This window comes from Hibiscus syriacus, unplaced genomic scaffold (genome assembly GCF_006381635.1).
Source record: "Hibiscus syriacus cultivar Baekdansim isolate YM2019G1 unplaced genomic scaffold, ASM638163v2 tig00110450_pilon, whole genome shotgun sequence".
Taxonomy (NCBI): Eukaryota; Viridiplantae; Streptophyta; class Magnoliopsida; order Malvales; family Malvaceae; genus Hibiscus; species Hibiscus syriacus.
Window position 1 is genome coordinate 3085390 of NW_024062743.1, and position 19884 is coordinate 3105273.

General features: G+C 35.1%; 1 protein-coding gene and 1 long non-coding RNA gene across 2 annotated transcripts; one reads left to right on the forward strand and one right to left on the reverse strand.

The window, feature by feature from the left end:
* The first annotated feature begins 3023 nt into the window (after window positions 1-3023).
* LOC120126137 (DNA replication licensing factor MCM2-like) lies at window positions 3024-8513 on the forward strand. The gene is made up of 7 exons (XM_039144415.1): window positions 3024-3140; window positions 3522-3697; window positions 3825-3909; window positions 7341-7466; window positions 7552-7671; window positions 8213-8332; window positions 8388-8513. Exons 1-7 carry the CDS (start codon window positions 3024-3026, stop codon window positions 8511-8513), a joined length of 870 nt encoding a protein of 289 aa, XP_039000346.1.
* Window positions 8514-11074: 2561 nt separating this feature from the next.
* LOC120125994 lies at window positions 11075-12056 on the reverse strand. Its single transcript, XR_005516418.1, has 3 exons — window positions 11994-12056; window positions 11826-11897; window positions 11075-11566 (listed from the first exon to the last, which is right to left on the reverse strand). It is a non-coding gene; the product is annotated as an uncharacterized LOC120125994 (long non-coding RNA).
* Window positions 12057-19884: the final 7828 nt, after the last annotated feature.

Consider the following 19884-nt stretch of genomic DNA (forward strand, 5'->3'; position numbering starts at 1 on the left):
TTTCATTCATCTTGTCAATAGTTTTTCATTTACTTATTTTGATTTATTTTGCAGCAATTCGATTCATATTTATGGTATTATCTTATCAATTAGTGATAGCAAGGTCATTCGAGAATGCCTATAGACGAGACGAAATATCGAGGATGATTATTCTAACCATGAAACTACAAAATTTTTCTTTGATTTTGCAGGATAATCTAAAAGGCACAATTTTTCAAATGGAGGAACCAAGAGACGTAAACCATGGAAGTTTAAAAGACTTACTCTTCAGTTGCCAAAGGTTGCAACTATTCAATCAAAGGACATGACCCTTGGAGAACCAAAAAATGTGTCATTTTGAGTGCCAAAAGTTATGATCGTTCAAGGCAACATATCTTGTGATTCAAAAGACATAATTGTTGGCCATCCAAAAGATGTGAACATGGAGTATACCTTTAACTTACTAATGATTAATAATTCCCTTACTTATGAAAGTCTTCTTTCATTTCAGGACAAGTAAGTTCAAGGTACATATTCAAGGTTGATGACTTTTCGCAAGGATCCTTTCATAAAGGTAATTTTTGGTGTAATAATATCCAAAGAAAGTCCTTTGAAGAAAGATCTTTTCAAAAGGGAATATCTTAAACAAGTTGATGTTGAATGGATAAAATTTGAAGACAAATCAACAACTTTTGAATGTAAATACACTAAGGAGAAGTCACCTTTCGATTTAAGGACAAATCACTTACAAGAAGAGGGATGATGTGAGCCTATCTAGCACCAACTTTCTTCATGACATATTCACATCATTGAAGATCCATCAAGCTCAATCTAAGGGAGTTCTATCTTACTTAATCTTATATTTACTCATTTATGCACTATATATTATTATGAGCATATATTTGCATATTAGATTATACTTGAATTATCATAACATGTGCATTCATTCATTATATCCCATGGTTTGCATCATTGATTGATATTGATGCATATAATTTATAGTACACTCCTTTGATTATATAAACTTATTTTGTGAGAATTCTCTCTTCAAGTTCCTTTAAGAACTATATCAATTAAGAAAGTATAATTCTTTATACTTGTGGCATCACTTCTTTCACCTTAATTCTTCTAATTGCTAGTTTTATAACTAGTGGGTTTGAGTCCTCAACACCACCCCTTGATTAAGTTTGAAAAGATCGGGGCTATACTCTTCATAGTATAGTTTCTTCTTTAAGTTATCTAAGATACTATCTCCTTTCATTTCCATTTCCATCCACCATCTTCATTACCTTTCATCTAAACATCAAAACCATCCTCATCATCCTACATTGTCGTGCATACCATTACATCAAGGCCGTCTTCATCAACAACATTCATTGAAGGCCACCATTGCAATACATCTTCCGCAGCAACTCTTTTTCCATCCTTATCTTTTATTCATTTCATTTCTATTTATTTCCATATTTTATCATTCATATACTAATTCATTTCTTATCTTTATTCATTCCAGCCATACTTATCAAGTCAGGAGCAATACTTGTTATCATTTCCTAGATCGGGACAACAATAAGGCTATCTATAAACTTCATCATTGAGGGACGTAGATAGGCTTACATCAGTTACAAGGTTCAAACCTGTCCTCAACTTTAGTTAAGTTGGCATTTCAAATTGCATCTAACCTTAGTCGTTGTATTCAGGATGATGATGATGATCAGGGCGAGTTTGAGGTGTACAATGTCCAAGGAACATTGAGAGAGTGGGTTACTAGAGATGAAGTTCATCGCTTCATTTTCAAGTTTAGAGATTTCGTACTTGCATATGTGAACCCGAAAAATCAACATGGGGACATTGAATATGTACGCCTCATAAAGATGGTGTCAGGTAAAGCATCTATTCATCCTTGGTTTTTGGTTTCTTAAAGCTAGATGCACATAATATGTTTGGTAATTATTATAAGCGGTAATTTCTTTTTCATATTCTGTTTGTGCTATTAATTGTTCCATTTTGCAGCTAACAAGTGCAGCTTGGAGATTGATTACAAGCAGTTCATTTCTGTTCATCCTAATATTGCTATTTGGCTGGCTGATGCCTCTCAATCTGTCCTAGAAGTTATGGAAGATGTTGCCCAAAGGGTGGTCTTGATTTGCATCCAAACTACAGAAACATCCACCAAAAGATATATATCCGCATTACAAACCTTCCAATTTATGATCAAATTCGGGATATCAGGTAATGTAGAATATTCTCTATGTATCACCATTTGATAATTTTCCTTTTTCTACAGTTTCATTTTTGCCCTTTTATTTGGTCGCTTTCAGGAAAATCCATTTGAACACCATGGTTCGTATTGGGGGTGTTGTGACTAGGCGCTCTGGGGTCTTTCCCCAGTTGCAACAGGTTAAATACGATTGCAACAAGTGTGGAGCAATTTTGGGACCTTTCTTTCAAAATTCATATTCAGAGGTTAAGGTTGGTTCCTGGCTCGAATGCCAATCAAAGGGACCCTTCACTGTCAACATTGAGCAGGTAAATTTATTGCTTTCTTCCATGCACCTGAACCTGACTTATATTTTTTTTGTAGGCAAGAGAGGATTATAAGTTGGATTCTTTTTTTGAGCTTATGTTTGTTAATAAGAATCTAACCTAGCTGTATTTTATTTATATAAGTTCGTGTCTCAACCAACATTTAATTATAGTTATTTAAGACTTCGTTTTTCATTGTATGTTCTGCCTTGCCTTGTTGCAGACGGTATACAGGAACTACCAGAAGCTCACACTCCAGGAAAGCTCGGGAACTGTGTCTGCTGGAAGGCTTCCATGATACAAGGAAGTAATATTGCTCAATGATCTAATTGACTGTGCCCGTCCTGGGGAAGAGATTGTATGATCCTCTTCCAATATTTAATTCATACTTCTTTCAACTGTCAGGAACACTAACTTTTGTTTTGCGTTCCATGCCATTTTTTTCAGGAAGTCACAGGCATTTACACAAATAATTTTGATATGTCATCGAACACAGAAACGGGTTTCCTGTTTTTGCAACTATGATTGAGGCAAACTATGTTACAAAGAAACAGGATCTCTTTTCTGCATACAAGCTCACTCAGGAAGATAAGGAAGACATCGAGAGGTTGGCCAAGGATCCACAAATCGGAGAAACGGTTTTTCATTCATAATACTTTCTTTTATTCTGATCTGTGCTTCTATTTTCTAACAAGTTTTGGAGTGCTCTTTCGGTCAATTTCTTATTTGAATGCTTGATGATTCATTTTTTAGATTATAAAGTCCATTTCTCCCTCAATCTACGGTCATGAAGATATAAAACTGCTATAGCTCGTGCTATGTTTGGAGGCCAGGAGAAAAATGTAGAAGGGAAACCCGACTCCATGGAGATAGAAATGTACTACTTCTAGGTGATCCAGGCACAGCAAAATCACAATTCCTAAAGTATGATTTAGCCCTCTCTGTACTTTGGTGTGAATCAGATATCTTGAACATGCATTTAAAATTTTAAGTTTCTTATTTTAACGTATGTTGAAAAGACGGGGCAGAGAGCTGTTTATACCATTGGCAAAGGTGCTTCTGCTGTGGGGCTGACAGCAGAAGTGCACAAGGATCCTGTAACTAGGGAGTGGACCCTTGAAGCAGGAGCCCTTGTTTTTGCTGACAAAGGGATTTGTCTTATTGATGAGTTCGAAAAAATGAATGACCAAGACAGGTAAGTGAAGCCTAACATAAATATTGGCACTATAATTTAGATAACTTTGTTAACACCTTTCCACATTTCATTTACTTCTTTTAGGGTATTACTTGAGCTGTAAAATTATTGAAACATGTGTATTCAGGGTGAGTATCCATGAAGCAATGGAACAACAAAGCACTAGCATATCAAAAGCTGGGATAGTCACTTCTCTCCAGGCTCGTTGCTCGGTTATTGCTGGAGAATGATATAGTACAACATTTTTAGGCTGTGAATGGAAGATTACCAAAGGAGCACTCGTCATTTCTCGTGGTAAGAAGACTGATACTCTCTATGTAACCTCAAACTTAGAGAATATCATTGCAGTAGCAGATGCTGATGGAAAGTCAAACCTATGGCACCAAAGGCTTGGTCATATGAGCGAGAAAGGGATGAAGACATTTTTGTCAAAAGGGAAGCTGTCAGATCTAAAGAATATAGATGTCGGACTATGTGGGGATTGCATCTTTGACAAACAAAAGAAAGTTAGTTTTGCAAAGATTGGCAAGACACCCAAGGCTGAAAAGTTAGAGTTGGTTCATACTGATGTATGAGGACCATCTCCAGTTCCATCTCTTGTAGGCTCACTATATTATTTCATCTTCATCGATGATTCTACAAGAAAGGTGTGGGTTTATTTTCTGAAGAAGAAATCAGAAGTCTTTGATACCTTCAGAAAATGGAAGGCCATGGTGGAAAATGAGACTGGTTTGAAAGTCAAGCGGTTGAGTTCTGATAATGAAGGAGAGTACAAAAATAGTAGATTTAGATAATTTTGCGCAAACAATGGGATCAAGATGGAGACAACAGTTCTCATGACACCGCAGTAGAATGGCGTAGCAGAGCACATGAACAGAACTCTGAATGAACATTCCAAAAGCATGAGGATAGATGTCGGCTTGCCCAAATTGCTATGGGTTGAAGCTATAAACACTGCAGCTTACCTGATCAACCTTAGGCGCTAAGTTCCCTTGGATGGTGGAATACCAGAGGAATTTTGGAGCAAGAAAGAAATAAACCTTTCACACTTAAGAGTGTTTGGTTGTATTTCTTATGTACACATAAATTCTGCTGAAAGAAGTAAACTTGATGCCAAACCCAACAAATGTGTCTTTGTTGGTTATGGTGGTGATGAATTCGGTTACCGATTTTGGGACTATGAAAATCGGAAGATCATCAGAAGCAGAGATATCATTTTCAATGAGAATGTGATGTACAAAGACATGTTAACCATAGAAGCAAGTAGCTCCAATACCGAAGCTGAAACAAAGGAATTTGTTGAGTTTGAGGAGATTTCTGGAAATGATGTTCATATCAGTCCTGAAGCAGTTCAAGAAGAACCAGGCACACCAGAACTGAGACGCTCCTCCAGAATTCCTAAACCAACCAAGAGTTATTCGCTCTCTTTGCACTACTTGTTGCTGACTGACAATGGTGAACCAGATTGTTATGATGAAGCAATACAGGTGGAGGATTCAGTCAAGTGGGAGTCTTCCATGAAAGATGGGATGAACTCACTTATGTCAAATCAGGCGTGGGAATTAGCTGAATTACCACTAGACAAGAAAGCATTCCATAATAAGTGGGTTTACAGGATCAAAGAAGAGCACGATGGGAGTAAACACTACAAAGCAAGATTGGTTGTCAAAGGTTTTCAGCAAAAAGAAGGTATTGACTACAATGAAATTTTCTCTCCAGTCGTGAAGCTGTCTACAATCAGACTGTTATTGAAAATTATAGCTGTAGAGAATCTACATCTTGAGCAGTTAGATGTAAAGACAACTTTCCTTCATGGTGATTTGGAGGAAGAAATCTATATGAGGTAGCCAAAAGGATTTATAGAGGCAGACAAGAAAAACCCGATATGCAGGTTAAAGAAGAGCTTGTATAGTTTAAAACAAGCTCCTAGACAGTGGTACAAGAAGTTTGATAGCTTCATGGGTAGCATTGGTTTTACCATATGCCAAGCAGATCATTGTTGCTACATCAAGAAGTTCGACAACAACTTCATTATTTTATTGTTGTATGTTGATGACATGCTTGTTGTAGGCTCAGACATGCAAGAGATTATAAACTTGAAGCAAAAATTGTCGAAGCAGTTTGCAATGAAAGATCTAGGCGCTGCAAAGCAGATTCTTGGGATGAATATTAAGAGAGACACAAAGTCGGGGACTTTGATATTATCACAGGCTGAGTACATCAACAAAGTACTCTACAGGTTCAACATGCAAGATGCTAAACCAATAAGTACACCTTTAGGTGTTCATTTTAGACTCTCCAAAGAACAGCCACCAAAGACGGAGGAAGAACGTGCACACATGGTGAAGGTGTCGTATGCCTCAACAATTGGAAGTCTGATGTATGTCATGGTTTATACTAGACCAGATATTGCTCAAGCAATGGGAGCTGTTAGCAAGTACATGAATAATCCGGGCAAGGTACACTGGGAAGCAGTCAAATGGATCCTCAGATATCTGTGGGGTACCACAAACAATCACAAACAAAACACTTTGTTTCAAAGGCGGAGATACGATACTGACAGACTATGTAGATGCTAACTTAGCCGAAAATGTTGACATCAGAAAAAGCACTACAGGTTATGTCTATACTCTTGGAAGTACCGCAGTGAGTTAGGTTTCTCAACTACAGAAGATAGTTTCTCTATCCACAACTGAAGCAAAATATGCCGCTGTTACGGAAGCCAACAAGGAGATGGTTTGGCTCCAAAGTTTCTTGGAAGTGTTAGGAAAGAAACAAGAAAACAATATCTTGTATTGCAATAGTCTAAGTGTTATCCATCTATCTAAGAATCCATCTTTCCATTCCTGGATGAAGCACATACAATTGCGATATCATTTTATCCGTTCTCTTTTGGAAGATGGGATTTTGAAACTTGAAAAGATTAGTGGAGCTCAAAATCCGACAAACATGTTAACAAAGACGGTGACTACGAACAAACTGAAGTTGTGTTCAGCTTCAGTTGGCATGCTAGAATAACAAGACTAGAAATGCTGCTACATTGATCGAGGTGTGAAGACATATTAAAATAAATCTTCAAGTGGGAGATTGTTAAAAAGTCAATAAGTGGCCAACTTGTCTGGCCACTTTCGGTGATTTCGGTGGATGGTCAAATTCGGTGCAGTAATTGTGGAAAATTGGAAATGGTAAAATTCCTCTTTTAGTCCCTAGACTTTAAGGTATTTACAAGATTAGTCCTTAAGCTTCAACTATAAATACCCTAACCCATTTAGCTTCAAAAGCATCCCAAATCATTTCTTTCTCCCAATACTAAAGAGTTTAGAGAGTTTTTTTTGTAAGTTGTGAGTGTTTTGTAAACACCTGTAAATTTTCTCTATTTAGTAAAAGATCTGCAGCAGTCTGGAGACGTAGGCATAATTGGTCGAACTTCGTTATCAATTTCGGGTATTATATTTTCCGCTTTTACTTCGTAATCTCACTAATCTAGTTATAGAGAAATTACTCGTTTAATTCCCAACAGAACCTCTACTGGACAAGCTGATTCAAAGGTTCATAGTGGCTGTTTTATTATGCTGTCTAAAGCAACTAGTACTTTTCTGATCTTGTCTTTCAAATAATATGGATTTGTATGTTTACATTGCAGAATCCTTCTCAAGAATTGTTGAGGAAATATCTAACCTATGCCAAGTTGAACATATTCCCAAGATTTCACGAAAAGGATATGGCCAAGCTTACCAAATTTTATGTTGATCTGCGAAAAGAATCATATGTAAGATTCCTTTTCTTGTTTTTACTTATGATTTCTAAAATGATTTTGCTTCAATGCTCCAATGTTTTGTTAATTATCTATGTAGCATGGACAAGGCGTCCCCATAGCAGTGAGGCATATCGAATCGATGATCAGGATGTCTGAAGCACATGCCAGAATGCACCTTAGGCAGCATGTCACAGAAGATGTGGACATGGCTATACGGGTCCTTCTCGAGTCATTCATTTCAACTCAGAAGTTTTGGGAACAAAAGGCCCCACGAAAGTTATAACTAGAGCTTCACTTCCTCTTGCAAAAACTCTCCATAAAGTGCAACTACCTTTAAAAATGCTATGATGCAGTATGGCTTTTATTTCTTATGAGCTTGTTTAGAAAGTAAGTATGGAGTGTTTTGTTTCTTTTATGGTCCGGTATTCTTGATGCCTGCAAATCTCAAGCATCATTGATGTAGCTATTCCAATGGTTTGGCAGTTTTTAGTTTGTTCTGTTTAGACCTATTCCTTCTGTTATACCTTTTAAACTTCCCCTCATTTTGTAGTTATAGGAATCCATGAGCATTTCTCTGTCAGGCTTTTGCCAGTAAAATATTCAAGAGTGAAATTTGGTTATGCTCATGTGGTTGAATTGTTGATATTTAGATATATTTCGGTTTTTTGAAGGACAAAAGTTGATTGTTTTCATTACTTAAAAAAATGAAATATGCTTGTCATAATGAGGCTGAGAAGAACCCAAAATGTAATTTGCAGAGCTTCAGGCAATACATAACCTTCAAGAAGGAATACCATGGACTGCTCCTTGTACTGCTAAGGGAGCTTGTGAACAATGCATTGTGCTTTGAAGAGATACCTTCTGGATCAGCTCTTGAAGTTTTAGTTTACTGATGATGATAAAGGGCATACGTTTAAGTGACATTTTGTGCAGGCTGAAGAGTATGAAATCAGCAATTTGGAGGCCTTCTTTTCTAGCACTGAATTTAAAGCCTTTTACGAGTTGGACGAACAAAGACAAGTTATCAGGCATCACCTTGTGGACGATGACAAATCATAGCTTGTAAGGTAATGAAGTTCCTAAGCAACTATCACCCTCATCCGGCCATATAGCTTGTGTTCTGATTTTGCAATTGTTAAATGGTTGTCTGATAATTTGCTTAGAACCAAAAAAAGCGATTGTACTATGGACGTTTGATCCGGTGACAACTTCTAGTTGGGATTTACTGATGAACGCTGTTGCTTTTTCTGTTTAATCCGGTTATTACCGTTGGATGAAACCAAAGTTATCAGAGTCAATTGAAATAAAATTGTTTCTTCAAAAAAAAAAATGATGTATTCATTCACCTGCAAATCTGGTATAAATGTTCTGAAACACTACGACATCCGAATGAGTCTAAGACCCATGATGTTACTTGCTGATTCTACTTTTTCCAGTAAGGTAAGATTGATTTGCAGCATCAGAACGCCTGCCTGCCTGCGATTTCACTACAAGTAAATGTCTCTCCAAGTTGTTTATTCTGTAGTGCTATCTCCTATAACTAAATTACATTAAATGTTATCCATATTCATTATTTGTAATCAAAATTAATTAATCACCAAGCGTTTATATTGACCAACATTGAGTTGTTTCAGTTCAACCGATCGTTTGAATTCGATATATGATGATTTCACTATTTGATGAGAGAATGTTATTAATATTGTGATTATTTGATTCTAAGAGATTAGTCTTATATTGTTAAATAAATTGGTTAAAAAACATATTTAATTCACACAATAAAAATTTGAAATTAACTATTAATTGGAGAATTCAATACGCCCAACCATGCTTATATGATGAATAAGTGAACAAGCAATTCCTGTTAGGAAAAAAAACAATTTAATTCATTGAGTGACCTCAGTGGTAAAAAGGAGTGTTATCTAGATGTTTTGGGCTCTAGAGATTTCAGGTTTAAGCAGTTGCGTCTGCAATTGTACGTTGTCAACGATTAAAAAAAGATTTTAAATAAATACTACATTTTATTCACTTCAAACTATTAAATAAAACGAGATCAATCAAGTTTGTCTACTATAAAATTACTTAGTCGAAATCAACTAAGAATATGTGGTTGATCGAGGAGGCGTCGAGAGAACCTTCTCCATCTTCAACTCTTTATTCGTTGAACTTCATGATTGTAGCTATTAAGTTGTGAATGATCTTTAATATTTGCGAATTTGATCTTTATATTTTGTATTAAGTTTTTGACTTAATGATTGTGGGAGAATCATTGAATGTAAGTTACAAGATTTCAATGAGAGTTGTGAGAGAATAATGTCGAGAGATCGAGCTTGTTTTGTAAATATAGTATCATTTAGGTTAGATATCTTGAGATTTATAAAGATACAGTGTCTTGCGTCATCTGAGTGAATTAGCTACCAAGAAAGGTGAAATTTCCTAAAATGTTTGTTACATACATTAACACAATCTCTTCGTCGCAACATAGATAGTGTCTTGACATTGGTATTTAGATTCTACCTTAAGAGTTAATTTAGTTTATGGAATGTAAGATTATTATTGGGAATAATATTACTAGAATATTACATTACTTAATATGTTATTGAAAATGTTGTATTATCTTGTTTGGTTTGTTTGGCATGGACGAAAGATTAAATTATTTGGTTGAAAGAATATAAGATAAAAAATGTATATACCAAATTGTCCTTGAAATATATTTTATTTTTTAACAAGTTAAATTTTCAAAATTAAAGTAAAATAAGAAAGTTCATACATTATTTTTAATTTATATATATATATATATATATATATATTTAATAAATTTGTATACAAATAACTTAATATATATATATATATATATATATATATTATTTTTGTATTTCTTTGATAATATAGAAACATACCTACACAAATATAATTATGTGTTTATTTTTAGGTGCCAAGATATTGGAAGATATACATACTTACAATGGTGTGGGTATGTGTTAAGGGTTATACTTTTTTATTTTAATCACTTATACCGGTGTAAGTATGTGTAGCACCCTAATCCTGTCTGACATGAAGACCAAGGAATTAAAGCGATGCACATAACCACCGAAATGGCTAAACCAAAATTTCTTCTTTTTTTTAAAAAAAATGACATCATAATACTCCTTAACATACCATAATTTGAAATCATGCATGAAAATATAAGTATTTAGGTTTACAAAAGTGAGGAGCTCCTAATACTTCTCAAAATAATACATATCAAGTATTTCAAAATAGAGTTACGACTCGAATATACGAAGGTCTATGAATCGTGTAACCCCTAGACTCAGCCTATACGATACGACTAGATCTAGTTGATTACAATAAATTTTTTCCAAAACAATTTTAAAATTATGATAAAAAATATAAAGTCAAATCGAATAATATCAAGCATAAAAGTCTGCGAGTAAAACAAAATATCACATAACCGGTGTTGAAGTAATACAAATATAAAAAATAAGGTAAAATACACCATAAAACCAGTGTATCCAAAATATAGGCACGTGTCAACAAAATAAAGGTAGTTCGGAAGATTAAAACATTACAATAAAATACATTGTACGGAATGTGTCGATCATTCAATTGTCTGGTCTCGGGTGTCTATCCAATAGTATCTAAAAGGGGAAAGTTTGGGGAGTGAGCTAGAGAGCTTAGTTTATTCCAATAAGTGCATAATAAAACATGTAGATAAGTTTCAAAATCAGTTCAATAGTATAATATGAAAGTAACAATAAGGTTTCATCAAAATGGTTTACTTATCCTCCAACCATACACCATATGCAATCCCATAGAACGACATCCAGGACTTATCCTAGGCCCATTGGACTTAAGAGCCAACCTAAGAGAGAACCTTTGGTCCATAAGGACTTACCCTAACCGAAGCATAGGAGCCACCTGAAGGGAGTGCCCTCAAGTCCATAAGGACTTACCCAATGTACAAAGCAAAGAAGCCACCCTAAGGGAGTGCCTTAGAGTCCATAAAGTCTTACCGCTCGTCCATTGGGCATATGAGCCCACACATAGATCACCTTAGGTCCATAAAGAATTACTAGCTTGATCAGAGTTGAACATATAGAACTTCAGAATACATCCTAGAAGTACCCCGGTAAAATAGTTTCATACATTTCCCAAAAATCAATAAATATCATAAAACAGAGAACATGTATTACACAAACAATAATTTAAGCATTCAAGAAATCAATAAAACAAAATTATTCTTTCAAATAAGATAAATTATTAAGTAATCAAATCATATTAGACAATTACATTTCAAAACAAATATAATAGTCATATGCACATGAGAATTTAAAACAAATATTTAAATCAGTATGTAAAACATAGGGAACACACCTCACAAAAAAGAGTCACTCTCGGAGATCTACTGAGCACCAGTCTCGATATGCTCTACATTAGTACACGATCCTAAATCATATCAAAATAGTGTTCTTATCAGAGTAATACACTAAACTGAGTATGTATTAAGGTTACAGAACTATACGGGTAATCACAAGCTCATACGGATGAACAGATCGAGAAAAAACATGTCGAGCATATGAGCGATCGGGAGAATCACGAGTACCTTCAATAATTAACACCATAAATCAGTTATTGTCTATAATTTATATTTCTATAACCAAATTAATTAAAATACATATGCATGTAAGGGCTCAAGGTTCGATTAGGAAGTTTCGGATTAGAATTTGGTAAAATGGACTACGAATTCAAACTCAAGACGTCAATAAATTAAATACAACTTTTCGAAAAAGATTAATTTTTTGGTCAAAGTCAACACTAGTCAAAGTCAATGGGTCTACTCAACAATCATGTTAAAAGTCAACAATTTAAGGGTTAGTTGTACGGTTATGCCAGTTTGGTTAGATCGGTCGGTTTAGGCAGACATAGTTCAAACTGATTTGGGTTGTTCGGTCTGACCAGACCGATTCTAGGAAAACTGGGCTGAAGGACAAGGCCCGTATGAATGTGTGACGGCAAAGACAATGTTAGTTGAGGTCGACCAATCGCTCTAGAAGCACTTACAGAAAAAAATTATATCAACCCAAAAATCCAGCCAATATCAAAGAAAACTAAACGGAAAAAGAGATTGAAAACTCATCCAACAACGGTCAGAGAACGAGTGGTGGAAAAGTGACAAACCTAGTTAGGTTTTAATTGGAACTATCTCGAGAACCCAATGGTGAGGGCGGTGGACTACACGAATGACCCGATCGGTCTGAAACAACAAAAATTGAGAGAGCCTTTTGGATTTTCCCAGTCCAACTTTGAACCCTTCCTAATGACTAACGATAGCAGTTCACAAAGCGTGGTTAGTAGGGTTATGGTCAGACGAGGGTAGCATCTACTCTGTTATCGGCGGTGACACTTATCGACAAACAGTGTTTGAGATTGAAAATTGGCCTTCGAATGAGTTTCTCATAATTTCACGTGTGAACAATGGTTAATTGGGATGAATGTTGGTTGGGGTTTGATTGGGGAACGCTATCGGTGTTGCTGGTGGTGTTAGTGCAAGCCACTGCTGACTAAAGGTGACCCAACAGGGATGACATAGCTCGAGGATTGAGGAAATTTCTAAGAGCTTGTGTTTTTCTAATGAATAAAATTTTTGGACGAAGTGAAGCTACTTACCTTTAAATAAATCATTTGAAAGATATTTTCTCTACTTACCACCAACTACAGTGGCCTAGCCTAGATGGCTAAGGCATAGGGAGAAGTGTTTGGAGGTTACGTGTTTAAAACCCTTTATTCACATGATTTGATTTTTATTTTTGGAATTCAAAGGAAAAATAGGTAAATCAGGGTTTAAGTACCTAAACTTTCTTGAGAACATGAAAACTAACCTATTATTTCAAAACTCATAATTTAGTCCTCAAATCAATTTACTTTATTATGATAATTAAAACTCAATATTTTTGGATTGTGACAACTCTTCTCACTTTCAAAGAATTTCGTCGTAGAAATTCATCTAAGTTGGACCAATGCCAAAACTAGGTATCTACTGATTCCTTCAAAGGAAAAAAACCTAAGTACTATATCCACGATAATAGACCATCTTAATAAACTCGAACGGTAGCGATGGACACAATATTCAAAATTAGAATTTGAAGGTTTTGGGATATGGAACTTGAATTATAAGAGGGGTCAAAATATAGTAATGCATGGTAGGAAACAAAATAAATAATAAATGTACCTACAGTAATCTCTGGCTCATCTCGATCATCAAAACGTCTAATGGCGTAAACAAGGGTAGGTTATCTCACCTCAGATTAAAATGGTCCTCTACTCTACTATGATCAGACTCTACCGTCAATCCTAGAAATAGATCCAGAAGTCCTTCCCTGATTATGACTTCTAGTTGGGGTCTGAACAGAAGCTTGAGAACAGGTAGGGGTCAAAGTAGATGTACGCTCAGAAAAGACTGGATGCATATTATTCTTAAGGAAATGCTCATTAGACCCACAATGATAACAAGTACCCATCTTTTTCCGACACACCCCTCTATGATGATTACCACAATGCTAACAACTCGACAAAGGAGAGAAACCCAAATAATTGCTTCAAGTAACTTCTGAGGGTGGGGGTGATGCACAACTTGAATCAGTATTACTCTTCTCAGAAGCAACCAATCGAGTCTTCTTCTCAGGAAGTGTAGAGGACTCAAATATACCTGAAGGTCTCTTATACCATTCTCGATCTACGACTCGTAGGCTCAACTTTCTCAACATATTTCATTCTCCCTACTAGAACATCGAACACCTCATTCTGATGGGTCACTACCTGTCTACGCATCTCGTATCTAAGTCCCTGAGCAAACTTACGACACCTATCACTCTCTGTAAGTACCAGACTATAACCATATTTTATCAGCTTTAAGAACACGATCTTATGCTCAGAAACAATCATATCCCCCTGAACTAAGTCCTAAAATTATTGTCGTCTTTGCATCAGATATCGTTTTCCTAGGAAACAACTCCTAAAACACTCCATAAAGAAATCCCATGTTAGACTATCAGCTGGAACACTGCTCGCTACAGACTCCCACCAAGTATAGGCATTCCCATCCAGCATAGACGCAACTCTCAAGTATCTCTTCAAATGATGTAAACCTAACTGATCCATACGTCTCTTAGTGTCGCAAAGCCAGTCCTCAACCTCAGTTAGAGCTCCATAATAGAGCCTCTAAAGGTAATAACTCCATTAGCTATTAGGGTCTATCGAACGTAGGAAATCTATAACTATCATCTAGCGGGTCAATAAACCTAATCGCTTGACCTCACCCACGACCAAGTTGATGACCTCGCCTAACATTCATTTGGGAGAATCTTGAGGTTCACTACATAAAATAAAACCTAGGATTAGAGTTGGCACTTGGAGTCTCGTACTCGGTTAAATTCATAATAATTTGGTGACATGACCTTCATAACTTGATTTTGTAAAACATTTCAAAATCGTGTTCTTACTTCGGACTCATCCACAGTCTGAGATTTGAAAACCAAAAGCTATGATACCACTTATTATAACCCCTAAACCCAACCTATATGATATGACTAAATCTAGCAGATTATAATAAAAAAATTTATAATAATTTTAAAATCGTAATAAAAAATATAGAGTCAAATTGACTAATTAAAGGATAAAAGTATGCGATTAAAACAAAAACATCCCATAACAGGTGTTGAAGAAATACATATATCAGAAATAAGGTAAAATACATTATAAAACCAGTCAAACCAAAATATAGGCACATATCACTAAAATAAAGGTAGTTCGGAAGATGAAAACATTACAACAAAATACACTGTACGAAATGTGTTGATCCTCCAAGTGTCTGGTCTGGGGTGCCTATCCATCAGTATCTGAAAGAGGAAAAGTTAGAGAAGTAAGCTAAGGAGCTCAGTGTGTTCCAATGAGTTCGAAATAAAACATGCAGATAAGTTTCAAAATCAGTTCAATAGTATAGTATGAAAGTGACAATATGTTTTTAATCAAATGGTTTAGTTACCCTAAAATTGTACACCATATGCAGTCCCCTAGAACTGCATCCATAAGGACTTATCCTAGGCCCATTGGACCTAGGAGCCAACCTAAGAGAGCAACTTGGGTCCATAAGGACTTACCCTTTTCGAAGTGTAGGAGCCATATAAGGCAAGTGCCCTCAGGTCCATAAGGACTTACCTAATCCACAAAAGCCACCTAAGGGAGCGTTAGGGTCCATAAGGTCTTACCACTATGCCCATAAGCTCACCCATGGGTTGCCTTAGGTCCATAAGGAATTACCAGTTTGATCAGAGTTGAACCTACAGAACTTCATAATACATCCCAGAGGTACCCTAGTAAAACAGTTTTAGTTAATTTCAAAAAAATTAGTAAATATCATAAACCAGAGAACATGTATCAATCAAACGATAATTTAAAAAATAGTAAAATAGAAATCAACATTCAAGAAATCAGTAAAACAAAAAATATTCTTTCAAATCAGATAAATGATTAAGTAATCAAATCATATCAGAAATCACATTTCAAATAAGATATAATCATCATGTGCACATGAGAATTTAAAACAAATATTTAAATCAATATGTAACACAAAAGGAATACACCTCGCAAAAATGGTCAATCTGAGAGATCTACAGAGCACCTGTCTCGTTACGCCCTACATCAATACAAGATCCAAATCATGTCAGAACAATGATATTATTGGAGTAATATACCAAATCGAGTATTTATTAGGGTTACAGAACTATAAGGGTAATCACAGGCTTACACGATTGAACAAATAGCGAGAATCTTGAGTACCTTCAATAATTACAACCATAAATCAATTATTGTCCATAATTTATATTTCCTTAACCAAATTAATCAAAAACACTTATGCATATTTGGTCTCAAGGCTTGATTTGGAAGCTTTTGGTTTATAATTTGACAAAACAGACTTCGGGTTCGAACTCATGACTTCAAAAAACATAAAAAATGACTTTTTGGAAAGAGTTGACTTTTGGTCAAAGTCAAAGGAATTGTCAAAGATCAGGTCAAAAGTTAATAATCTAGGGGTTAACGGTACGGCTATACTAGTTTGGTTGGATTGGTCGGGTCGGGCAGACATGGTTCAGACTATTTTGAGCCAATTTGGTCTGACCAGACTGGTTGTAGAAAAACTTGGGCTGAAGAACAAGGCCCATGAGCATGGGCGACGTCGAGGATAGGGTCGTTGAGGTCGATCGATCATTCGAGAATTATTTATACACCAAAAATAGTTCATATTAACCTAAAAAGTCCAGCCAATATCAAGGATAACTAAACATTAAAATAGATTGAAAACTCACCCAACAACGATCGGAGAATGAGAAATGGAGAAACAAACCCAGTCGAGTTTTGACTGAAACTACCCTAAGAAACCAATAGTGAGGGCGGTAGACTGCACGGACGACCCAATCAGTACAAAATGGAAAAAACTAATAGATCCTTTTTGGATTCTCTCAACCAAGCTTCAAACCCTTATCTACGACTAATGACAATAGTTCATGGAGTATGGTCAGCTAGGTTATGATCGGACGACGGTGACACTCATTCTGGTACTGAAGATGACACTTATTGACAAGTGGTGGTTGAGGTAAAAAAATGGGTTTCAAATGTGTTTCTTACTATTTTATGAAGAACGACTGGTTACTTGGGATGACTAGTAGTTGAGGTTTGATTGAGAAACACTATCGCTGCTACTAGTGATGGCGGTGCAGGTAACCACTTACTAGAGGTAACCCAACGATGATGTCACAGCTCGGGGACGAAAAATATTTCTGAGAGTTTGGGTGTTTCGAGTGAATAAAATTTTTGAACGAAGTGATGCTACTTACCCTTAACTAAACCACTTAACAAATATTTCCTCTACTTACCACTAGCTATAGTGGCCTAGCATATATGGCTAATGTATAGGGAGAATGATCTGAAGGTGACGAGTTCAAAATTCTTTGTCCACATAATTTGATTTTTATTTTTAGTAGCTGAAGGAAAAATGGGTAAATCAGGATTCAAGTCTTTAAACTTTCTTGGGAACTTGAAAACTTACCTATTATTTCAAAAACATGTAATTTAATCTTCAAATTAATTTACTTTAATTTAATAATTAAATCTCAATTTTTTTTGGGTGTAAAAATAGTACATCCCCTCTAAAATAAACTCAAGATGTACTCCAAGCCTTGAATGGTCTGGAATGCAATCTTTGTGATAAGCTCCTCGATGATCCTCCTAAAATCTATGCACAGAAACTATTTTCGAATGTTGAGCTCACAAGTTTAATGTCACACAAATAATTGTACTATACTGCATGTGTTCATCATATGGTCATGCTACCGGATAAAGGCCTAAGCATACAAGTACACTAATCACACATGCTAAGATAGACATCATGGTGTGGTCGAAGGGTTTACTGTATCTTGGGACTCTCACCCTTTTTTCATACCTATAGTACCCTCAGGTACTTAGGATGATATCCAAAATTTTTGCATCGGAATGTACACCTGTAACACCCATCTCCCATATACCCTTCCGTACATGATATACAGATGTCACATCACTTTTTATAACATTTTGTCATTTAAAAACATGTACAATTTTGTTTCTAAATTTAAAACCAAAACATTTTAGTACAACAATAAAACAGTAGTTGAAACATATTACCAAAGTTATTGCTTTAATTAAATTCCAAAGCAATTTTATTAATTTTGATTACATGCCAGCAAATTTTCAAAATAAACATGATTGTCATACTGTTACCGATGAGAGTCAAACTTAGATTGATGATAGCAAGTATTTACTTAGTGAGACATAATATTGTAAAGAATTTTCAATTTAAACATAAGTATCTCATGACTATTTAAATACAATTTAATCGCATACTCCATAAGGATCAGATAAATCCTTCTCCGTTAAACCAGATTTCTTTCATACCATCATCAAAATTATTCTTAGTAGGTCCAGCATACCTATCCTTCTGTATATTTTCCCAATTATTCTTTATTTTCTCTATGTACGTTAAATGAGAAAGTAATGTATATGTATTGCACTAAAGTGCCAAATGGTCCTTTATTTTTTATAATTATCATAAGTGATGCCTTATATACCATTAATATGCCGCTATGTATTTTCATTTGTGGCATCCTTCCATTCCAATTATGCACTGTTATACATTTTCATTTATGGCATCCTTTCCTGCCAATTATGCACAGTTATTCATCTACCTTGTATTAGTGGCATCTTTCTGCCAAAATGCACTGTTAGGCATTGATCTTTTATCCTAAAGGCATTTAACCTTTCTTCTAACTTGCAATATTGGCTCTTTTCTGCCAAATGCACAGTTAGGCATTTAGTTTTTTTTTATTTTAGAATAGCTTCTACTCTAATAATTATTCATAATATCAATTAACTCATTCAATTCATTATAAACTCTATAGTTTGCACACGTAGTGCCAATACGGTAATTCACAAACTTATTATAATTTATGTGGGTTGCACATCCACTACCAATACAGAAATTCATAAACATATTATGAATTTCTTAGTTTTACACACAAAGTGCATGTACGAAAATTCATAAACTTATTATGAATTTCTTAGTTTTGCACACAAAGTTCCCATACAGAAATTCATAAACTTATTATAAATTTCTTAATTTTGCACATATAGTGCCCATAAGGAAATTCATAAACTTATTATGAATTTCTTAGTTTTGTACACATAGTGCCCTTACGGAAATTCATAAACTTATTATGAATTTCTTAGTTTTGCACACAAAGTGCCCATACGGAAATTCATAAACTTATTATGAATTTATTAGTTTTGCACACATAGTGCCCATACGAAAATTCATAAACTTATTATGAATTTCTTAGTTTTGCACACATAGTGCCCAAACGGAAATTCATAAACTTATTATGAATTTCTTAGTTTTGCACACGAAGTGCCCATACGAAAATTCATAAACTTATTATGAATTTATTAGTTTTGCACACATAGTGCCCATACGGAAATTCATAAACTTATTATGAATTTCTTAGTTTTGCACACATAGTGCACATACGGAAATTCATAAACTTATTATGAATTTCTTAGTTTTGCACACATAGTGCCCTTATGGAAATTCATAAACTTATTATGAATTTCTTAGTTTTGCACACAAAGTGCCCATATGAAAATTCATAAACTTATTATGAATTTCTTAGTTTTGCACACATAGTGCCCATACAGAAATTCATAAACTTATTATGAATTTCTTAGTTTTGCACACATAGTGCCCATACAGAAATTCATAAACTTATTATGAATTTCGTAGTTTTGCACACAAAGTGCCCATACAAAAATTCATAAACTTATTATGAATTTATTAGTTTTGCACACATAG

Bases quoted from the DNA above. Each gene is read 5' to 3' on its own strand.
- LOC120126137 (XM_039144415.1), top strand. From the start codon at position 3,024: ATGATTGAGGCAAACTATGTTACAAAGAAACAGGATCTCTTTTCTGCA. The intron at 3,698-3,824 runs GTAAGTGAAGCC...ATGTGTATTCAG, and splicing joins AAAATGAATGACCAAGACAG to GGTGAGTATCCATGAAGCAA. The intron at 3,910-7,340 runs GTTATTGCTGGA...TTTACATTGCAG, and splicing joins CTCTCCAGGCTCGTTGCTCG to AATCCTTCTCAAGAATTGTT.